This window comes from Canis lupus, chromosome 33, assembly GCF_048164855.1.
Source record: "Canis lupus baileyi chromosome 33, mCanLup2.hap1, whole genome shotgun sequence".
NCBI classification, from domain to species: domain Eukaryota; kingdom Metazoa; phylum Chordata; class Mammalia; order Carnivora; family Canidae; genus Canis; species Canis lupus.
Genome location: NC_132870.1, coordinates 21,139,226 through 21,162,331, shown reverse-complemented (window position 1 = coordinate 21,162,331; position 23,106 = coordinate 21,139,226). Strand labels below are relative to the sequence as shown.

The following is a 23,106-nucleotide window of genomic DNA, read 5'->3' as shown; positions in this document are numbered from 1 at the left end:
TGGTCACTCGACTGACTGAAGCACTCAGGTACACTTAATATTGCTAGTCTTAAAAGCTGAATTGTTCCAGGAGGGTAGTAGTCAGACCATTTCTTTGAAACTCAAGTCTGCAGTAATTGTTAGAACTAAAACATATTTATGCGTTTTTAGCTATATGTTTTAAACTTACTGTAAAAAATGCTGTACCGAAATTAACTTCCTGTGCTCTGCTTATTATAGCAACAGTCAATAAGATCTTTACCTGAACTCATGATAGTTTTTTTTTTTTTTTTAAAGATTTTATTTATCTTAAAGGGAGATAGAGCGCAAGTGGGAGGACCAGTAGGGGAAGAGGGAGAGAGAATATTTGAACAGACTGCGCTGAGCATGGAGCCTGATATGGTTCTTGATTTCAGAACCCTAAGACCGTGACCTCAGCTGAAATCAAGAGTTAGATGTTTGACTGAGGCACCCAGGTGTACCATGTTAGTGTTGTTACAAAGAATTTTTATGGGATTTTACATGGTCATCTTAGGGCAATAGCCTTTGCAGCCACAAAGTTTGGTAACTTCCAAGTATTAACTAAGGAAAGATGAAATGTATATCTTTCTCTTGTAGTTTTCCCCCCAATTCTCTCAATGAAATAAATAATAGGTGGGAAATTCATATTTTAAGTATTTTTTTTTTCCTTGTCAGGGTCACATGGTTCTAAGTGAGAGAGCTTCAAACTCAAACCTAGGTCCTGGCCCCAAAGCTGTGTTACTATTCTGTTCAAAAAAAGAAATTGAAATGTTCACCCAAGACTTAAAAAGTCCAACTCTTTATCTTCAGTAAAACTCCTTCCTTAAGCATAAAATTGCTGCATAGATCATCATGCATAAATGAATTAAATATAAAATCCTATCTTTGAAGGGGTGCCTGGATGACTCGGTTGCTTAAGCGGTGGACTCTTGGTTTCAGCTCAGGTCATGATCCAAGGGTTCAGGGATTGAGCCCAGGGTCAGGCTCTGTACTCAGAGGGAGGTCTGCTTCTCTATCTCCCTCTCCTTCTGTCTGCCCTTTCCCCCACTTGGGTGTGTGTGCTCTCTCTCTAAAATCTTTAAAAAAAAAAAAAAAAATCCCATCTTTGAAAAGATGTACCAGATGATTTATGAGCTGTATGTGACATGGAGCAATACAAGGTTTTTTTTTTTTGTGAGAGGTGAGAGAGAGAGGCAGTGAGAGAGAGGCAGAGACACAGGCAGAGGGAGAAGCATGCTCCATGCACCGGGAGCCCGATGTGGGATTCAATCCCGGGTCTCCAGGACCGTGCCCTGGGCCAAAGGCAGGCACCAAACCGCTGCGCCAGCCAGGGATCCCCCTTTTTTTTTTTTTTTTTTTAATTTGAACTTATACACTATTTTTTTTAGTAATGTTTAGGATTGTAAAAATCTATTTTTTTTTTAAACTTTTTTCTTGAATTAGTAACACATGCTCATGGCCCAAAATCCAAATGGATCCCTTTAGCAATGAAGCCTGTGGCCCCATTATCAGAATGATGTTTTTAAATGCATTAAATAAAATACTTAGGATTACAAGGAAAACTTATTATATTGAAGTACAGTAAGGATTAACTGAGTTTATATGAAACTTTAAAGATGCTGCCTTGCACAGGCTCAGTCCTTTTAAAGATTATTCTGTTAAGGGCATGGGTGGGAGGGGCAGAGGGAAAGGGAGAGAGAATCTCAAGCAGACTCCCCACTTAGTTTGGAGCCTGATGCCGGTTATCCCATGACCATGAGATAAACCACCTGAGCTGAAACCAACAGTTGGGACTCTCAACTGAGAAAGCCACCCAGGTGCCCCAGTCCTGTTTTTTTTTATTGTGAAAAACCTATTTCCTGTCTGTCTTCTCCTTTCTACCTGGTTCCCCTCTCCAAAGCATCCACACTGTTAACCAGTTTTTTGGGGATTCTTTTGGATAAGTGCTGTCCAAGAGAACTTTCTGTGATGGTGGAAATGTTATGTATTTGTGCTGTTCAGTACAGTAGCCACTAGCTCAATATGTCTTTTGAGCACTTGAATTGTGACTGATTCAACCAAGGAAGTGAATTTTAAAAACTTCATTTAACTTTAATTTAAATATCCTTTTTAATTACTTGAAATATAATTTTGTATGTCGCTAGTGGCTGCTAAATTGGACAGTGTAGGTGTAGAATCTAGACATAACTGGTGTAAACAAACATATACATACTGTATTTGGCTTAACTTTGTAAGGTACAGTTAGATATAACCAGTTTGGAGAAATATCTAATTTCATTGTGTGAAAATGTCTGCATATATATATATATTTATATTTATATATTTAAAGATTTTATTTATTTATTCATGAGAGACACGGGGTGGGGTGGGGGGGGTGGGCAGGCTCCATGCAGGAAGCCCGACGTGGGACTCGATCCTGGGTCTCCAGGATCAGGCCCTGGGCCAAAGGCAGGCGCCAAACTGCTGAGCCACCCAGGGATCCCCACTTCTGTCTATATTTTAAACTTTCAAAGGCAATTATTTGCTGTTGTACCAATAATTAAAATTGTCCTATGGCCTTTTTTTTGTTGTTGTTGAACATTTTTTTTTTTTTTTTGAGTAGGTAGTACTTTATGTTGTTTGAAATTCAGAGTTTGTACAAAAGACTATATAGCGAAGTCTTTCTCAAGTTGATCCCATCTGGGTGGATCATCTGTAGTGACAGCCTGCATTGTCACTACCTATCTTTCCATAGATATTTGTATATATACAAACAAAAGGATATATATTCTTTTTTAAAAAATGGTAGTCAGCCGTATACATTATTATGGCATGTCATGTTTTTCACTCAATAATAGTGTTTTAGAGCATTGCATATCAGCGTATAAAACTTTCACTTTTTTTTCCTGATGCTATGTATTGCATGGTTTGGTCTTAAACATACTTCTATAATGTATTTCTATACATTTGGGTTAATTCCCACCATTTGATAATTTGTGGTCAGTAGCCTTCCACCTATATCATTCCATATGTGAGATAGTATAGCTGCAAGGTAAATGTTTTGGCAATAAATTGAAAATTTTAAAAACTCTACTGGTTAGATAAAACACTGTGACTGTATAGTTGACTATCAGGCTATAATTTTTTCTTACAGCTACCCCTCCTTTTCTAATTGTGAATAATTTATATGTAAAAAAAAACCATAAAAATAAGTTTTAGAGAAATAAACTGAACACCTGTGTATTCATCACCTAAGACATCATGTCTTCATGATGGTCTCAGCTTCTTAGAATCTCTACTAAAGCCCCATTTGGGGAAATCATTTGGCAAGATCATGAACATGTTCTGGGAAACATAGGACTCCACAATTGTTCTTTGCCTGGTGTTGACCAAGCAAAGAACCTTCAATTAAGTAAGATGCTTTATGTATTTTAAGAGTAGGTTAAAGTTGAACTCACTTGGTGTGACATTTGTAGCTGTTTCAGGGAGAAGGGCGGCACAAAGGAGAGAAATGGAGCTTTGTTGACACCAGGTTAAGCTGAGTTAAGTATAGATAGAAGTCTGGGCCAAACAAACCATGGGATTCAATGTTTTGTTTTTTTAAGGATAGAATAATAAGCATCTTGATCATTACAGCCATCAGTTGAAGAATGTAGCCTGAATCACATTGCTCCAATCTGGATGTTGCTCTCTATATCTGGTGCACACCTGTCTTTGACTATACTCGTGATTCCCTCTCATCTGACTTCCTTGGTGTGCCTGTCCATTTGCTGTGGCCCTTATTTTCTTATTTGGTTTCTTATTTCATTTTGGTAGATCATATCTCCAGTAAGTTTTTTGAGAAAAGATAAATGAGACTTAAATATTTTTGAGATCTTGCCTATTAAACAATATCATATCTGGCTGGGTGTAGAATTCTTTTCTTCAGAATTTTTTAAAGTCATTATTCAAGGTCATTTTTTGTTGTAGCTGTTAAGTCAGATATTATTCTAATGGCAACTTCTTTTTCTTTTTTTTCTTTTTCTTTTTCTTTTTCTTTTTTTCTTTTTCTTTTGGTCCAGTTCTACTTTGCCCCCAGAAATTTTTCTTGTTCCCATTTCACAATGACATGCTTTAACATGGGTGTTTTCATCCACTGTGCCTAGGTACTCATTGCACATTTTTGTCATTGCACTCCTATTCATCCCTTTAGATTTATCTAATTTGTGATTTTTCCTTCCCTTTTTTTTCTTCTTTGAAACAGTTATTCAGGGATGCCTGGATGGCTCAGTGGTTGAGCGTCTGCCTTTCGCTTAGGGCATGATCCCGGGGTTCTGGGATCAAGTCCTGCATTGGGCTCCCTGCATGGAGCCTGCTTCTCCCTCTGATTGTCTCTGCCTCTCTCTCTCTCTGGCTCTCATGAATAAATAAATACAATTTTAAAAAAGAAAAAAAAAAACAGTTACTCAGATACTGGATCTTCTAGCATAGTTCTGATTTCTTGCTTACATTTTCTCTCTCTGTCTCTCTGGCTCTCATGAATAAATAAATAAAATTTTAAAAAAGAAAAAAACAGTTATTCAGATACTGGATCTTCTAGCATAGTTCTGATTTCTTGCTTACATTTTCTATCTTTTATTTTCTGAGGAATTTTATTTTCCAGTCTTCTCTGTCATAATTTTAATTTCCAGATATCTTCCCTCTCTGTCTCTGTCTCTCTTTTCTGAATGTTCATTTTATAGCTTCCTATGACTGGGATGCAACATTTTTAACCTTTTGAGGATATATATATATAGGTACATATTTTTGAAGGCATTTTCTTTACCCTGCCTGTTCCCTCCAAGTTGCTTATTTTCTATTTTTGACCTCAGTGGAGCAGTCCTGTTAAGGTAGAAGGAGGGAATTGAAGGATCTAGTTATTTTTCAAATAGCTTTCGCCTCGTTCTCTTTAATTTACCTCCTTCCTTCACTTCCAGTTCTTTTTTATTTCCCATTCACCCCCAGTTCTTAAGGTGGGTGAGACTTTAGGATCTAGCAGTGTACATCGATCAGTAACCACTTGTCTGTGTTCCAGCTCTTTTTTTTTCCCCTGCTCTTCCCATAGTTGTAGACTTGGAAAAAAAATGTTATAGTTTTAGTGGGATTTTGAGAGGGAATAAAATTCAGATTATTCATTTAGTCAAGCATTTGAGTACCTATCATGTCAGACACTGCGGAGTGCTTAACCTACCTCACCTTTGAGTTTAAAGTTACTGAATTACTGAATAGCAAAAAAACAAAACAAAACAAAACACTTAGCTTGAGGACCCTTTAAAAAGTAACTTATTGTTGCATTCTGATTATAGAACACAGTATTACATTTTTTCTGAAACTAGGTAAAAGTGGCAGCAAGTAATTTGCCATATTCATGTGCCCAAGTGCCAATGCCTTCAGGTGTTCAGAAATTATAAGCCTAGTTAGTAATTTGCAGGATTCCTAAATGAAGGCTGTATAATTCTACTGAGGAATGTGATGGCTTTAATAAAGTCATTTGCTTTTGGAAAAGATTGATACTGGAAAAATGTTAATTTTGAATTTAGTGCTTAAGTTCAGTATATTTTGAATCAAAATACCAAAATCTTTGCAGTTTGATGGGGAACTATATACTGAGGTCCACAACTGGCCTTAAGGCTACTCTTGTGTGGCCTGCTAGCTAAGTATGTGTTTTGGAGTTGTAAAACAAAACCGAATAAGTGATAGATCACCAGCCTAAAATATTTACTCTCCTTACCCTTTATAGAAAAAGTTTGCAAGCCCCTACTTTGTAAAATGATTGTAAAGTTTATTTGAAAGAGTAAATAAATGAGAATTGGCAGTAAATTTTTGAAGAGGAGGAGAAAATGTGAATGAGAAAATACTGAACAAGGTTAACTTTTAAAAATGTATTGCAGGGATCCCTGGGTGGGTCAGCGGTTTAGCACCTGCCTTTGACCCAGGGCGCGATCCTGGAGTCCTGGGATCCAGTCCCACATCGGGCTCCCGGCATGGAGCCTGCTTCTCCCTCTGCCTGTGTCTCTGCTCTCTCCCTCTCTCTCTCTCTCTCTGTCTATCATGAATAAATAAATAAATGTTATAAAAAATAATGTATTGCTGTAATGGGACTGACAGATCACAAACTGAGCAGTCCAGTAGACTCAAGTATATATTTGGTTTAATATATTTTATAATTTTGTATAATATTTGTTGTAATATATTCAGAACCTATAGACACGTGTGAAGAAATGAGAATCATCTGTAATCCCAACAACTAGGTTTTCTTTGGTAATATTTTGGTTTACATGTTTGTGGACCCTTTTTTCTTACCTTATCTCTTCTTTGTACCTCTTTTCCTTTTTTTAAGGTTTATTTATTTGAGAGCATGCACGGGCACACACGCATGAGCGATGGGGTGAGGCAGAGGCAGGAAAGAGAATCTCAGGCGGACTCCACGCTGAGCCTGGAGTCCATTGCAGGGCTCCATCTCAGGACCCTGAGATCCTGACCTAAGACAAAATCAAGAGTTGGAGGTTTAACCGACTGTGCTACCCAGGTTGCCCCACTTTTGCTTTTAAATAAGAGTATGTTTTAGGGCAGATTTAGATTCACTACAAAAAAATTTTTTTTTGTATATTTTTTTATTGATTCACTACAAAATTGAGAGGAAGATAGGGTTCTGGTATACTTATGTTACTATATGCACAGCCTTCGCCGCCCCCAGACAACATCCCGTACCAGAGTGGCACATTTGTTACACCGAATGAACCTACATTGGCACATCATTGTTGTCTCAAGCCTTTAGTTTACATTAGGGTTCACTCTTGGTGTTATATAATCTTTGGGTTTGGACAAATAAATAATGACACATATTTACCATTGTATCATATGGGAGTAGTTTCATTGCCTAAAATCCTCTGTTTTCTGCTTATTCGTCTGTCCCTTCTCATCCCTGGCAACCACTGATCTTTTTTACTGCCTCTATAGTTTTGCCTTTTCCAGAATGTCATTGTTGGAATCATATACAGCATGTAGTCTTTTCAAATTGGCTTCTTTCACTTGGTAATATACATTTATGGTTCCTCCATGTCTTTTCATGGTTTGATAGCTCATTTCTTTTTGTGCAGAACAATATTGCATTGTGTGGATGTCCCACAGTTTATTTATGACTTCTTAAAAAGTACATCTACCAAAAAAGTAAAGTGCTCCTTGTTTAAACAGTTCTGTAATCTACCTTTTCCTATATTTACATTAGCATTTTAAAATAATTTTCTAAGTATCACATTTAATGTCTAAATTGTGAACACCATAATATATCTCTTATTTGTTGGTTGTATCTTTTGATACATGTTGACTCTACTTTTATTTCCTAACAGGAAATATGCAAAATTGTTAGTGCCCTGATACTTTGAAGAAATCTTAGAAGTATAGTTACTGATTTAAAGAATATAGGTCTTATATTTGGAAGCTTGATAGTTCATTAACTTAAGCTCAGTAAGAGGAAGTATATAACCTACTCTGTAAACCTGGGGACATTTGAAACTGTCCCTCATTCCCTAATTTTTTAAAGAAATAAAGGTTGATGTCTTCTGGAAGATAATTTAAATACTTGAAGTATGAAAGGACAATTCTAATTTTCTTACTAAAACTATTATTTTGGGGTATCTGGCTGGCTCAGTTGGTAGAGCATGTGACTCTTGATCTTAAGATCATAAATTTGAGCGTAGAGATTGGGTGTAGAGATTATTTTTAAAAAGACTATAGTTATTTATTAAATATTTTATTTATTTATTCATAAGAGAGAGAGAGCAGGCAGAGACATAGGCAGAAGGAGAAGGCAGGCTCCCCTCAGGGAGCCTGATGCAGGACTGGATCCCTGAACTCCAGGATCACTCCCTGAGCCGAAAGCAGAGCTTAACCGCTGAGCCATCCGGGTGTCCCAAGACTATAGTTTATTTTATTTTTTTTTAATTTTTATTTATTTATGATAGTCACACACACAGAAAGAGAGAGAGAGAGGCAGAGACACAGGCAGAGGGAGAAGCAGGCTCCATGCACCGGGAGCCCGATGTGGGATTCGATCCCGGGTCCCCAGGATCGCGCCCTGGGCCAAAGGCAGGCGCCAAACCGTTGCGCCACTCAGGGATCCCCCAAGACTATAGTTTATATCACAATTTTAGTAGTTGACATTATAGAACTTTTTAAAAACATGTAGAATTTAGAAACTTCAGCTGTAAAAAGAAAGCAGCTGCTTACTTGTTTAACTGGGACTGTAAAGATTGTTTTTTTAAAAACTAATATTTAATCATTGTCATTAAATTTTAGTTATAATTTTAAAAGGAATAAACTTAAAAAGAATCAGCAGTTAAGTTCTTTTAAATGTTTGCCTTCATTTTGTAATTATAAAGCTTTAAAGAATAATTGAAATAGAAATTGCCATGCTACTGGAACCAGTATAATTTTGTGAAGTGAAAATGCTTGTCCTACCTAACATTTTAATGTTATTTGAAGCACTTTTTTATTTTGTGTAATGTTCAACTTCTATAAATTTCCTTAGTTATTGTAAAATATGAGTCTTCTGGTAGCCTTTGGTTTAAATAACACTGACATTTAAATTACTCATTAGCCTTGTTATCATTCTCTTTTATTTCTTAATGTCTCTATCATCATGGGATCCCTGGATGGCGCAGCGGTTTGGTGCCTGCCTTTGGCCCAGGGCGCGATACTGGAGACCCGGGATCGAATCCCACATCGGGCTCCCGGTGCATGGAGCCTGCTTCTCCCTCTGCCTGTGTCTCTGCGCCTCTCTCTCTCTCTCTGTGACTATCATAAATAAATAAAAATTAAAAAAAAAAAAAACCATCATAGAGTAAAAAGACAAAATCTTTAAAAAAAAAAATGTCTCTATCATCACACTTTCTGAATTTGAGATCTTCTCTTAGGCTCCATAAGATACACAGAGTAATTTGGTTGATGGATTACTTAATTTATTTAAAAGATTTTATTTATTTGGGAGGGGGAAAGAGAAAAGAGCGAGAGCGCGTGAGCAAGAGCAGGGGAAGGGAGTCGCATATTCCTCGCTGAGCAGGATGCTGGGATCTTGACCTGAGCAGATGCTTAACTGAGCCACCCAGGCACCCTGGTTGACAGGTTTGACAGATTATTTTAAATGAAACAAGATGCCTACAAGTCTTTCTAGTAAAGAGTTAAAGATATGTGCATCCAAGTTTTAAGAATTGTATTCTAGAAAATCAGAAATTTAAGTGTGGCCTGTAGGGATTTTTTTTTTTATATTAGTAAAATGTGGTTAAGTATATTTTGCTGTCTGTCCAGAAATATCCATTTTTAGCTATAGAGGAGCAACCTTAATCAACTCTGTTCACTGAAAAATTTAGTGCCAGTCATTAATTTTAGTCATGTAATTAGGTTATTCTTACTTAAATAGGTTGAACAGCTATTAAATTTTGCAGTACTTATAGCTTTGACACAATTTGTACAAATCATCATAGCTCTTCCCCTCTATAGCTCAGCTTCCAGTATTTTTTGTCGTCATTTTACATCAATTGAAAAGTACTTTTGTACTCTTTTAAATCAGAATTGATATATAGGGTCTCCCAGTCCGTTAATGTGGAAAAAATTTCTCCATTAGAGCCAGTGCTTTAAGCTTAAAAGGTTTGTATCTTGCTAAATCTGCATGTTTTTTCTACTTCAACTTTTTAGAGCATGAAGGTCACTATTTTGATTCTTTATTACAGATAAGGAAGAAGATCTGCAAAATCCAGCCTCCACTTTTGTGATGACTGATGCCAGATTAGCTGGTATTACTTTAACAACCAAAACTATTGATTTAATCATTTGTGGTAACCTTCAAAGTTTACACCTTTTTAAAAAATTCTTTACAAGGCAAGTGGTAAGACTACTTGTTCTTGTGTATTAGTTAATTAATTATACTAATTGACATGTGGGTGGGTGCTGGGGGAAATGCATTGTTTGCTAAAAAGAGACCTGGGAACTGAATGTTTGGAGACCAAAAAGAAGAATGCTTCTTGAGGTCTGTTCACAGATCTTAGTATTTGCCAGTATTTGAGATATTTGATCTTATATATATACATATATATATATAGGCTTTTAGTATGCTGTTTTGTATAATAATATAAACTCTATAATTGGTCATTGACATTTACTTGATTTTTTTCTTAGTGGGATTTTGTGTGTGTGTGTTGGGAGTGTGAGCTGTACCATTCATCCCTTTTTTCTAGTTTATTGGCAGTGGCATGCATTTGCAAGATAGTGAAGGTGTTGAGTCTAAGGCTGTGGCACAAAACATAGTACAATACAGTAGGGTTATGCGGCCTGGAAAGAGTACCTCAATAACCATATAAAACTTATTATCCACCTCTGAGTACTTCTGGGAGTGAAGGAAGGTTCTGCTGATACAGTGAAACAATAAGCAGGTAAAACCAGGACATATAGTATATCTAGCTGTGAACCCTGATAGTCCTGGATTCAAATGTAGAAGACAGCTAGGCCATTTAACTTGCAGCACTTAAATCTGAAGAGCAGGGAGCATTAGTAGTTTCACAGAATTGAAAGATTGAATATGTTGAAGTTATATAAATATTGAAATAACGTATATAAAAAAATACGTAGCACACTGTTTGGTAGTAGCTGCTTGGTAAATGTTACCTATCAAGTAAAAACTCATTGTTTGAATGAAGTGTGGGGGTGGGTGTTACCACTTTAAAAGTCATAAAGCAGCATTCTTTTCTGTTCTTATTTGCTTACTCTTCTCATTATTCCATATCTTTATTTAATGTATGTAGTGCCTTCAGTTTCTAGAAATCTTGGATGAGTAACTTGTACAGATAATTGCAACTGTCTTTGCTATAATAGCATTTACATTTCTCTTAAAGCCACAAATGATCTTTTCTAATTCAACTAAAAAAATAGAAGCAAGAAAGAGGAAATAATGTAAGGAAGTGTTATTGAAAATAGGGTATTATCCTTTATTTGGTGCTTTGCTGAACTTACCTGAAATTATAAAACTGAATGTCAGAGCTGGGATTCCAACCTGGGTAGCATGGCTCCAGAGTATGTGATCTAAAACCAGTGTGTCTCATACTCTGGTAGAGAGTGAGTGAGTGAGTTATTTATTTACTTATTTTTAAAACCTATATATATATTTTTATTTTTTTAAATCTTTTTTTTTTAATTTTTATTTATTTATAATAGTCACAGAGAGAGAGAGAGAGAGAGGCAGAGACTTAGGCAGAGGGAGAAGCAGGCTCCATGCACCGGGAGCCCGACGTGGGATTCGATCCCGGGTCTCCAGGATCGCGCCCTGGGCCAAAGGCAGGCGCCACCCAGGGATCCCGTAAAGTCTGTATATATTTTTTTAAATAATCTGTACATTCAATGTGGAACTCTTAATTTATAGCCCCAGGATCAAGAGTTGCACGTGTTCTACTGACTGAGTCAGCCAGGCACTCTTTTTACTTTGTTTTTAAACAATTCCTCATGTAATGTTTTTGTAAATCATAGAAATAGGATAAAGAAAAATAAAAAAAAAAAATCACAAAACTAAGAGCCTGAAGGTGCTGTAATTAGTTTTGACCGGTACAAAAATACTCTCAGATTGTTATAAAGTTTTCTGAGTATTTACTTTCTAATTCTATACCTACCCTGGTTGTAGACTATAACCAACAGAAATCTGTGGTTTGAGTTAGGTTTGAGTTACTGCTTTAATTAACCCTTTTTCGGGACGCCTGGGTGGCTCAGCCATTTAGCGCCTGCCTTCAGCCCAGGGCGTGATCCTGGAGACCTGGGATCGAGTCCCACATCAGGCTCCTTGCATGGAGCCTCCTTCTCCCTTTGCCTGTGTCTCTGTCTCTCTCTCTCTGTGTCTCTCATGAATAAATATAATCCTTTAAAAAATTAACCCTTATTAGTGCCAGGGGAACTATTGATTTTTGCTTACTTCAAATTAAGGTTTAGGTGACGTCCCAAAGCTGTGAGGGGTAGAGGGGGGCAGGGTGCTGAAGTTCTTAGTAGTAATATTTGTTCAGTGAAGTAAGGAAACATACTAATTGGGTGTCCTGAGGGGAAGGCTCATTGTTATTTCTAGAAGAGATAGTGTGTAAGTGTGTTTAGGTTGAGAGTTTATGAAAAATCTTGAGTGTCCACAACTATGGAAAAGCACACCATGGCTTTGGAATTTGACCATTGTAGATTTGAATGTGGCTAGAAGGAAGAATCTAAACTTTGGTCAGATTAAAGAAATGATACTATATCTTGGAAGTATTTAGCTTTATAATACTAGGATTGTCCAACAAATTTAGTATTGTGTTTGATACATGTGTTGGCTTTTGCAGAATGTTACTGCATTCTGAGATGTAGCAATATTCAAAAACTGCCTGAGATTCTTTGCAGCTAATTGTTAGACTTACCCCACCCTTGCTCTACTTTTTTTTTTCAGCTTTCTTCTTTTGCTGTGACAGTTACTGAGCTCTGGAATCACTAAATTGATTATAGGACTACATTTTTATTTGAACCTCATAAACTCAGCAAATCCAAAACCAGGTTTAATATTTTGCACTTAAAATGGTTGTCTTTTCTATTCCCTTACTTGTCATCAGTCTTTAATCACTTTCATTTATTAATGAATGATTTCCTTTATTCACAAGATGAAAAGTATGCTTTTGGCTGGATCTTTGAGGCCTTTCACAGTTTTCCTTCAGCCTACTATTTTAGTCTACCTTTGGTTTCATGAGCCCTCTCTTTCAGCCTCATTGGTTCCTTACCATCTTCTAATTAAACATTGCAGCATCTCATGGCTTTGTGCTCTCCATTCTGCCCACCTGAAATATGTTATACAACTATAGTTTGTTTTTTAGGTTAAAAAATGAAATTAACAACACAGGAAACGAGATGTTGGAGAGGATGTGGAGAAAGGGGAACCCTCTTGCACTGTTGGTGGGAATGCATACTGGTGCAGCCACTCTGAAGAACAGTATGGAGGTTCCATATTTAAAAATAGAATTATGGTATTATCCAGCAATTACACTATTGGGTATTGACCCAAAGGATAAAAAAAAAAATACTGATTCAAAGGAATGCATGCAGCCGATGTTTTGGGCAGCATTATCAGCGATAGCCAAATTATGGAAAGAGCCCAAATGTCCATTGACTGATGAATGGATAAAGAAGACGTTTATAAATACATGTACAATGATGAATGGATAAAGAAGACATTTATAAATACATATACAATGGAATATTACTTAGCCATCAAAAAGAACGAAAATATAACAAAATAGTAAGTTGAAGGAAATTGACAGAGAGGATGGCAGCAGGCCCTCTTCCTAGCAGTGATGCCTCAAGAGTCTCAAGGTTTTTTTTCTTTGCAATAATTTACAACCTGGTTGCAAGAAACTAAAGATGAATGATAAATTTTTGGTTTAGTTTTTTTTTTTTTAAGATTTTATTTATTCATTCATAGAGATACACAGAGAGAGAAAGGCAGAGGGAGAAAGAAGCAGGCTCCATGCAGGGAGCCTGACATGGGACCCGATCCTGGGTCTCCAGGATCATGCCCTGGACTGAAGGCGGCACTAAACCGCTGAGCCACCTGGGCTGCCCTTTGGTTTAGATTTTGGTTTAAATTTCTGCTGATTCAGAATGGATTGGTTGAGGGTGCCTGAGTGGCTCAATTGTTTGAGTCTGCCTGCCTTTGGCTTGGGTCATGATCCCAGGGTTCTGGGATCAAGCCCTACAGGGGCTCCCTGCTCAGGGAGATGTCTGCTTCTCTTTTGCTCTCTGCCCATGCACACCTGTGCTCTCTCTTAACTCTCTCAAATAAACTTAAAAAATGAATGAATGGTGAGGGGCACCTGGGTGGCTCAGTTGGTTAAGCATCTGCCTTTAGCTCAGATCATGATCCCAGGGTTCCAGGATTGAGCCCCACATTGCCCCACATTGGGCTTCCTGCTCAGTGGGGAGTCTGCTTCTTCCTTTCCCTCTGCTGCTCTCCCTGCTTTTGGGCTCGCTCTCTGTGCCAAATCAATAAATAAAATCTTTAAAAAAATGAATTAGACAAGTAGATGGTCATAACAAAATATGGCCTAAAGAAGAAATGTATGCCAAGAAAATAGGACTTTTTAAAAAATATTTTATTTATTAATGAGAGACTGAGAGAGAGAGAGAGAGAGAGAGAGAGAGGCAGAGACAATCATGCCCCGAACCAAAGGCAGACCCTCAACCAACCACTGAGCCACCCAGGCATCCCAATATGATTTTTTTTAATGTGCTCTTTTATATGTGGTTTTTAATATTAATGTTTTCATAAGTAAATGCCATCATGAAGTGATTTCTAAAAATTTTATTAGATTTGGTTTGTGCTGTGTGAATGAGTATTTTTATAGAGTATTTGAGTATTAGAGTATTCTATCTTGGAAATAATTGGCTATTAAAACTACTGTTGGTTTATTAACAGAGTTTAAGAAATTCATAAGTTAAAATTTGAACATGATGGGCGCCTAGGTGATGCAGTCGGTTGAATATCTGACTCTTGGTTTGGCTCGGGTCATGATCTTAGGATTGTGAGATCGAGCCCCACATAAGACTCACTCTCCCTCTCCTTTTGCCCCTCCCCTCCATGCAGGTGTGTTCTTCCTCTTTCAAAACTCTCTTTTAAAATCTTTAAAAATTAGGGATCCCTGGGTGGCGCAGCGGTTTGGTGCCTGCCTTTGGCCCAGGGCATGATCCTGGAGACCCGGGATCGAATCCCACATCGGGCTCCCGGTGCATGGAGCCTGCTTCTCCCTCTGCCTGTGTCTCTGCCTCTCTCTCTCTCTCTGTATCTGTCATAAATAAATAAAATATTTAAAAAATAAAAAATAAAATAAAAATAAAATCTTTAAAAATTAAAAAAAAATCTTTAAAAATTTGAACAGGAGACTATTAAAATTGCAGATGGCAACTTAAAAGGCTAAAATAAATGTCCACTGCTTACATTAAAAGAAAGGTTTAAATACTGAAAAGATGATAATCTCTTAAAATAAATATTTTTAGAGTGTTTTTAGAGTATTAATCTTAACATCTAGCATATTTGTATAATATTAAAAGTGAACACTGAAAAATTTTGCAACTTTAAAGTTGAATAGTTATTTTTATTTTAGTTATAAGAAAAATAGAAAATATAGATTCTCAATGTTAAGACTAAAACATTAAGGTAGGACTTTTAATTCAAAAGAAGCTTTTAAATTTTAGGAACTGAGTATACTTTTTCCTGAGTTACTATCTGCTTTTAGTTCCTATGTGTCCAGAGATCTTTGATATCATCTAAGTTTTTCATCATTCTCCTCATTGTGAAAAGAGTGGAGTAATACAAAAGAAAGGGAAAATACTGAGTTGGCAGGTGACGTTTTTGACCTCGTGAAACTTATAATTATTCATACTGTAATTAATCCATTGTTTTTATGTGCTGCTGACATAAACTATTTAAATAAATGTTGTGAAAGTGTGGTTTGTACTGAGGATTTGGAACTTATGAGTAAATATTACTTGTCTTTTAATTTAGATAAATAAGAGAATTTGTAGTACTTAACCTTTGGAGGAAGAATATGCTGTACACTCCACCTTACAAATCCATAAGACATCATCATTCATTGTTCCTTTGTAAACTGTTCATAGGGCAGCCCGGGTGGCTCAGCCGTTTAGCGCCGCCTTCATCCTGGGACCTGATCCTGGAGTCCAGGGATCGAGTCCCACATCGGGCTCCCTGCATGGAGCCTGCTTCTCCCTCTGTCTGTGTCTCTGTCTCTCTCATGAATAAATAGATGAAACCTTTAAAAAAATAAACTGTTCATAGTCTTTTACATACTGGTCTACCTGTTTAACTTTTCTAGTGCTTTTTGTTCTTTTTTGCATTTTCATATAATGTGGGCTTCATTTTTTCCCCTTTAGCCTGAAGACTTTTCCTTTGGTGTTCCTCTTATATTCAACTTATGTGTATGTGTTGATGGAGGAGAGGTTGTGTCTGCCTATGTGCATCTGCATATTTCTCCATTTATGAAGGATATTTTTCCTAGGCACTGAATTTTATTTTTTTATTTTATTTTTATTTTTATTTTTTTAGGCACTGAATTTTAGGCTGACAGTTTTTCTTTCAGAATGGAGATGTCATTCTGTTGTCTTAATGGCTTCCATAGTGTGTGTGTCTGTGTTCCTGTCCCTTTCCTAACTGCTTTTGATGTGACTTTTGTGAATTTTCAATAGTTTGAATCTGATGTGCCCAGATATAGTTTGTTTGTATTGTTTTGTTTGTTTTGTTTTGTTTGTATTTTACTGCTTGGAGTTCCTTCAGCTTTTTGAATTTATGACTTTGAGTTTCCGATGAGATTTGATAAATTTTAGTCGTTATTTGTATATTGCTTCTGTACCATTCTCTCTTCTTGTCCTTAGACTTTTATAACCATCTTCCACAGTGTTTCTTACCATCTATTTTTTTCTCTGTATTTATTTGAATATTTTCTGTTGACTGTCTTTGAGTTCACCTGTCTTTGAATTTGTTGTTAATCATTCAGTGAATTCTTTTTTTTTTTTTTTAAGATTTTATTTATTCATGAGAAACACAGAGAGAGAGAGAGAGAGAGAGAGGAGAGAGGCAGAGACACAAGCAGAGGGAGTAGCAGGCTCCATGCAGGGAACCCGACGTGGGACTCGATCCTGGGTCTCCAGGATTGGGCCCTGGGCTGAAGGTGGCACTAAACCGCTGAGCCACCTGGGCTGCCCCATTCAGCGAATTCTCTAAAAAAAAAAAAAAAATTAATTTATTTGAGAGAGGGAGAGCATGAACAGAAGGGACCAGGGGGCGAGAGAATCTCTAGCAGACTCTGTGCTGAACATGAAGCCTCACGTGGGCCTCAATCTCATGACAGGAGATCGCAACCTGAGCTGAAACTGAGTGTCAGATGGTTTAACCAACTGTGCCACCCAGGTGCCTCATTCAGTGAACTCTTAATTTCAGGCATTATACTTGGCAGTTCCATAATGTCTTTTTTTTTTTTTAAGATTTGTTTTCTTTTCAAATACTCCCCATTTTTTTTAATCCTTTTTTCTGTCTTCATTTTACTATAGTAATCTTGGTTATTTTGTCTTTGCTGTTTTACCATAGTAATCATAATTATAAACTCCCATTACTTTGGTCGTGTCTGGATGTTTTTCTGTGAATAGGTTAATTTCTTGATCATTAGTGACTTAAAATTCTTTGTATGTCTAGTAATGTTTGTTTGGTAGGTAAATAACATTCATAGAGACAGAGGATTATGTTCTCTTCTTCTTTTTTTTTTTTTTTTTTTTTTTTTAAATTTATGATAGTCACAGAGAGAGAGAGGCAGAGACACAGGCAGAGGGAGAAGCAGGCTCCATGCACCGGGAGCCCGACGTGGGATGCGATCCCGGGTCTCCAGGATCGCGCCCCGGGCCAAAGGCAGGCGCCAAACCGCTGCGCCAGCCAGGGATCCCGATTATGTTCTCTTCTGAAGAATGTAGAGTTTGGTTCTTGGAGGCACTTAATTTATAGGTAGATTACCTTGATCCTGTCAATGATTGGCTTTAGGATTTGTTAGGCAGATATATTTCCCCTGATACCTAGGGCATGGCCTTTCTAGGATTTCATCTGAAAGCTGAGGATTTTCACTCACCTACTGTGTCTGGATCTGAACCATTTTCCCTGTGGTATTCAGCCTCTGAAGTCTTGGCTCAGCTGTTCTCTTCTAGACTATCCAGAGTTGAACTCTGAACATCGCAGCTTAGGAACTAGCCTAGCCAAGGACCTCTGAGGGATTTTTATATAGAGTTTTGAGGTTCACACCTCTGGTAGTACCCTGTCGCCCTAGGCCCACTTAGTCCCTAACTTCCCTATTTTCTTGATCCTTTGAGACTGCCTCTGGAAACTGTCATTAATTTTAAGCTGGTGGGGTAAGGAATGGCATTTGGTAATTCTATGAAGTTGTAAATTGACTCTGATGGAAATATGCTGGTAAAAAATGTTTGGTGATTTTAAGACCTTGACTACTCTGTAAATTTTAGGGTCTTAATTGCTTTGTAAACATTTAAATTTACTACTTAAGAAATCAAGACAATAAGTTCCTATGGAGTATAGCACTTTGCTCATTGGCATTATAGTTGTGAGCAAAATCAAGACATAGCCTCTGCTGTGAGTGACTATTCATTGGCTAGTAGATATTAGTTCCTACATATGTCATGTTGTTAAGAAAAATCTATTTTGTAAAATGAATATTTACCAACTATCCACTAAGAGATCTTTTAGATCCTTCATCTCTGATTTACATAATCTTGTTAATGTGAGCATATATTGTTTTGCTGGTTCAATTTAAATTCAGTCCCCAGACTCTTGTTGCAGTGCCTTTTTTTGAAAAAAATCAGCTTTTGTTTTAGCTTCTGGTGCCTTTCTTTGGCGTTCGGTTTTGTTGACAGTAATTTATAATTGAGTGAAGAGCTACATGGAGCAATGTGGAGAACACAGATTATCCCCAAGCTCCTTTTTTCCCTGATTTTTTATTATTGTTTTTATTTTTTAAAGATTTTTATTGATTTAATCATGAGAGACAGAGAGAGAGAGAGAGAGAGGCAGAGACCCAGGCAGAGGGAGAAGCAGGCTCCATGCAGGGAGCCTGACATGGGACTCGATCCCAGGTCTCCAGGATCATGCCCTGGGCTGAAGGCAGGCACTCAACCGCTGAGCCACCCTGGCATCCGTTTCCCTGATTTTTTAGATGACTATATTAATTAGGTCTAATCTAGAAAAAGATTTAGGTTCAAGCCAACATTGAGCTTTTTTTGCCTCGGGCCAATTGAAAATAACAGAACTTTTAAGTTAACCAGATGTTACAATAGTATAACATGAAGGAAGGACCTGTGTAATATTGGTTTGATCAATTTATAAAGTTTTCTTTTGCCATTGTAATATAGTTCTTAAACTCACCAAATTTAAGCTATACTTCCCCAATCTCCAAACCATGCATAGTACGTTAATAGTATGTTAGGGAAGACTGGGAAGACTGCTGGTTATCTTAACTTTGTTGCATGGTGTCTAACAATCTTTCTGATACCAAAATGTGTAAGTGACAGAAACTGCATATAATATTGTTATTATATTTTTATTGAGAAATCTTCTGTTCCTAGTGAAGAAATGCTAGAATGGAGAGTCTGGTGCTTTTCTTAGTTCTAGCGGTTGGTCTGTGGTCTATTTTATGAAATGCTTTTATAATTCTCCTTAAAAGAAGAATATTGGCAGTATTGGTTCGAATTGCTTTAAAGTATTGTTATCATAGTTATGTTAAAAATTTTAAAATAATTTTTATTATTTTCCATTAGGAAACCACCCCTACTCCTAATCCCCCGCCTACAGAAGAAGAGAAAACAGAATCTAATCAGGAGGTTGCTAACCCAGAACACTATATTAAACATCCTTTACAGAACAGGTAAGCCTTCTGACACATATGTTCTTCTGACTTAGACAATGAAGTAAATGGTGAAATAGGACAGGTTTGGAGGAAACAGGGTGAGACTAGTTTTAGATATATTGGGTTGAGGATTCCATTTTCACTTGGATAACCTGTTTATAGCAGGCAGTTTTATGTGTGAGTCGAGCTCAGAAAAGAGCACTGGTTGAGACATTGGGTTTGAAATTCGTCAGTAATTGGTAGTAAGTGAAATTATAGTAGTAAATGAATCGTCTTTAAAGTGAACTTGACTCAAGACAGAGGCTTGGAATACCAACTTATAAGGGATTTTTTTGGAGGGATAATGCCTACGAAGGGTTTAGACACATAAACTATAAGTTGGGACAGAGTCGTGGTCAGGGAAACAAAGAAAATGTGGGGGTTTTTTGTTTTTGTTTTCTAAAGGTTTTATTTATTCTTGAGAGAGAGAGAGAGAGGCAGAGACATAGGCAGAGGGAGAAGCAGGCTTCCTGTGGGGAGCCTGATGTGGGACTCAACCCCGGGATCCCGGGATCACGACCTAAGCTGAAGACAGACACTCAACCATTGAGCCACCCAGGCATCCTGAAAATGGTTTGTTTTAAGGACAGGTGATTAATAGCATATGTTCCATAAAAAGATCAGATATTCATTGGATTAAACAATTTAAAAAGGCTCAAAATTGCCATTGGATTGAATGATAAAGTCCTAGCTAATGTAGGGGAAAGTTTAGTAGAATGTAGATGATGGAAAAAGATTGGAATAGCTTGTAGAGAGTGAATATAAATGTATTATATAGAGCAAGAATAAACAACTTGAAGTTGGGCTGTAAAGGAGAAAAAGCTAGGGGATGTGGCATCTGCAGGTTAGTTGGTTTTTATTTAAGACAAGTTAGGCGAGGAAAAGAGAGATTAAGGTGAGTTAAGCTTCGGGGTACATAGCTGGTTCAATTGGTAAGAGCATGCGACTCTTGATCTCAGGGGTTATAATGTAAATTCAAGCTCCATGCTGTATGTAGCGCCTACTTTAAAAAAAAAAGATGAATTAAACTTCATAGTTACAGTAGTTGAATAGTAGTAGCTCATATAGTTTTCTCAACTCTACCTCACACCTTCCCAGTGTTTGTGTTTTTATGGTTTATATGATGAAAATTAATATAAATGCACTGAGAGCTGATTGTGGGGGAAGAAAAATGCAATGCAGAAATATTGTAAGAATCTGGAAGAAAGTAAATTAGAATGAATTTGAGGATATTTAAGTAATTCAGTTCCTTTCATTTCCCTACCCCAAGACTTTTTTTTACCCTATCTACTTTACAGATCCCATAGGCCTGTGTATGTTTCACAGACATCCCTTATTTTATTGCATTTTGCAGATACTGCATTTTTTACAAATTGAAGGTTTGTGGCAACCTTCATTGAGCAAAAGTATTGGTGCCATTTTTCCAACATTTGCTGTTTTGTGTCTCTGTGTCACATTTTGGCAATTCTTGGCAAAATCTCAAACTTTTTCATCATGTTTGTTAGAGTGATCTGTAATCAGTGATCTTTGATGTAACTGTTATATTTGTTTTGGGGCACTATGAACTGTGCTCATATAAAGTTACAAACTTAATAAATATTGTGTGTTCTAATTGCCTTACTCTCACTAGTTGTTCCCCGTCTCTCTCCCTCACCTTGGGTCTCCCTGTTCCTGAGACACAACAATACTGAAATTAGGCCAATTAATAACCCTACAGTGGCTTCTAAATATTCAAGTGAAAGGAGGAGTCCTACATGTCTCACTTTAAATAAAAAAACTAGAAATGATTAAGCTTAGTGAGGAAGGCATGTTAAAAGCCGAGATGGGGCAAAAACTAAGCCTCTTGTACTAAACAGCCAAAAGTTCCTGAAGGAAATTAAAAGTACTACTCCAGTGAGCACATGAATAATAAGAAAGTGAAACAGCCTTATGCTGATATGGAGAAAGTTTGAGTTGTCTGGATAGAAGATCAAACCAACCACAACATTCCCTTAAGCCAAAACCTAAACCAGAAGAAGGACTTAATTAATTCTCCTCAATTCTCTGAAGGCTAAGAGAGGTGAGGAAGCTGCCAAAGAAAAGTTTAAAGTTAACATAGGTTTGGCTCATGAGGTTTAAGGAAAGAAATGGTCTCTGTAACATAAAAGTGCAAGGTGAAGCAAGAAGTGGTTACAGCAAGTTACCCTGAAGATTTTGCTAATAAGTTCATTATGAAGATGGCTACACTAAACAACAGGTTTTCAATGTAGATGAAACAGCCTTCTAGTGAAGGAAGATGCCCATTTGGGTGGACTTTCATAGTGAGAGAGGAGTCAGTGCCTAAGTGTTTAGAGGACAGGCTGACTTTTATGTTAGGGTCTAATATAATAGCTGGTGACTTTAGGTTGAAGCCAGTGTTTATTTACCATACTGAAAATCCTAGAGTCCTAAGGAATTATGCTCATCTGCTCTCCTATGCTTTATAAATGGAACAGTAAAGTCTGGATGACAGAACTTTGGTTTACAAAATGGTTTCCTGAATATTAATCCCACTGTTAAAACCTGCTCAGAACAAAAGGATGCCTTTCAAAATACACTGCTCATTGACAATATACTCGGTCACCCAAGAGTTCTGATGTACCAAATGCATGTTGTTTTCATGCCTGCTAATACAACATCTGTTTTTGCAGTTTATATACAACATTTGGAAAAGGAGTAATTTTGACTTTGAAGTCTTACTATTTAAGGAATACGTTTTGTAGGACTCTAGCTGCCATAGATAGAGATTATTCTGATTGATCTGGCCAAAGTACATTGAAAACCTTCTGGAGGGGCAGCCCCGGTGGCTCAGCAGTTTAGTGCCGCCTTCGACCTGGGGCATGATCCTGGAGACCTGGGATCAAGACCCTCGTCAGACTCCCTGCGTGGAGCCTGCTTCTCCCTCTGCCTGTGTCTCTGCCTCTCTCTCTCTCTCTGTGTGTCTCCCATGAATAAATAAATAAAATCTAAAAATAAAAAAATAAAATAAAAAACCTGGAAAGGATTCACCATTCTAAGATGCCTTTACGAACATTTGTGATTCATGGGTAGAGGTCAGAATACTGACATGAAACAGGTGTTTGGAAGATTCCAGCTCTTCTGGATGAATTTTGAGGGCTTCAAGACTTTGGTGGAAGAAGTAACTGCAGATGTGGTAAAAATAGCAAAGAATAGAACTAGAAGTGGAGCCTGAAGACATGACTGAATTGCTGCAACTCATAAAACTTGAATGGGTGAGGAGTTGCTTGTTATGGATGAGCAAAGAAAATGGTTTCTTGAGATGGAACCTACTCCTTATGAAGATGCTGTGAAGATTGTTGAAATGACAACAAAGGATTTAGAACATTACACAAACTTAGTTGATAAAGCAGCAGCAGTTTGAGAGAATTTGAGAGAAATTTTGTGGATAAAATATCCAAGCAGCATTGTGTGCTACAGAGAAATCCTTTGTGAAAGGAAAAGTCGGTTAATAGAGCAAACTTCATTGTTTAACCACAGTTCTTAACCACAGCCACCCCATGCTTCAGTAACCAACCCCTGATCAGCCAGCAGCCAGCATAATCAAAGCAGGACGTTCCACCAGCAAAAAGAT

At 37.3% G+C, this 23,106-nt stretch overlaps 1 protein-coding gene and 1 long non-coding RNA gene across 8 annotated transcripts in view; one reads left to right on the top strand and one right to left on the bottom strand.

The window, feature by feature from the left end:
• Positions 1-23,106, top strand: part of EIF4E (eukaryotic translation initiation factor 4E) — a 109,069-nt gene that overhangs the window by 71,719 nt on the left and 14,244 nt on the right. For all 7 annotated transcript variants that reach the window (XM_072810758.1, XM_072810757.1, XM_072810754.1 and 4 more), the window contains one exon: positions 19,369-19,475. In XM_072810758.1, coding sequence (XP_072666859.1) covers positions 19,369-19,475 — 107 coding nt within the window. The remainder of the gene's footprint in view (positions 1-19,368; positions 19,476-23,106) is intronic.
• LOC140623970 (uncharacterized) overlaps positions 1-23,106 on the bottom strand; it is a 44,850-nt gene that overhangs the window by 15,809 nt on the left and 5,935 nt on the right. The window contains exon 2 of the long non-coding RNA XR_012023536.1: positions 6,301-6,479. This is a non-coding gene — a long non-coding RNA (uncharacterized lncRNA). The remainder of the gene's footprint in view (positions 1-6,300; positions 6,480-23,106) is intronic.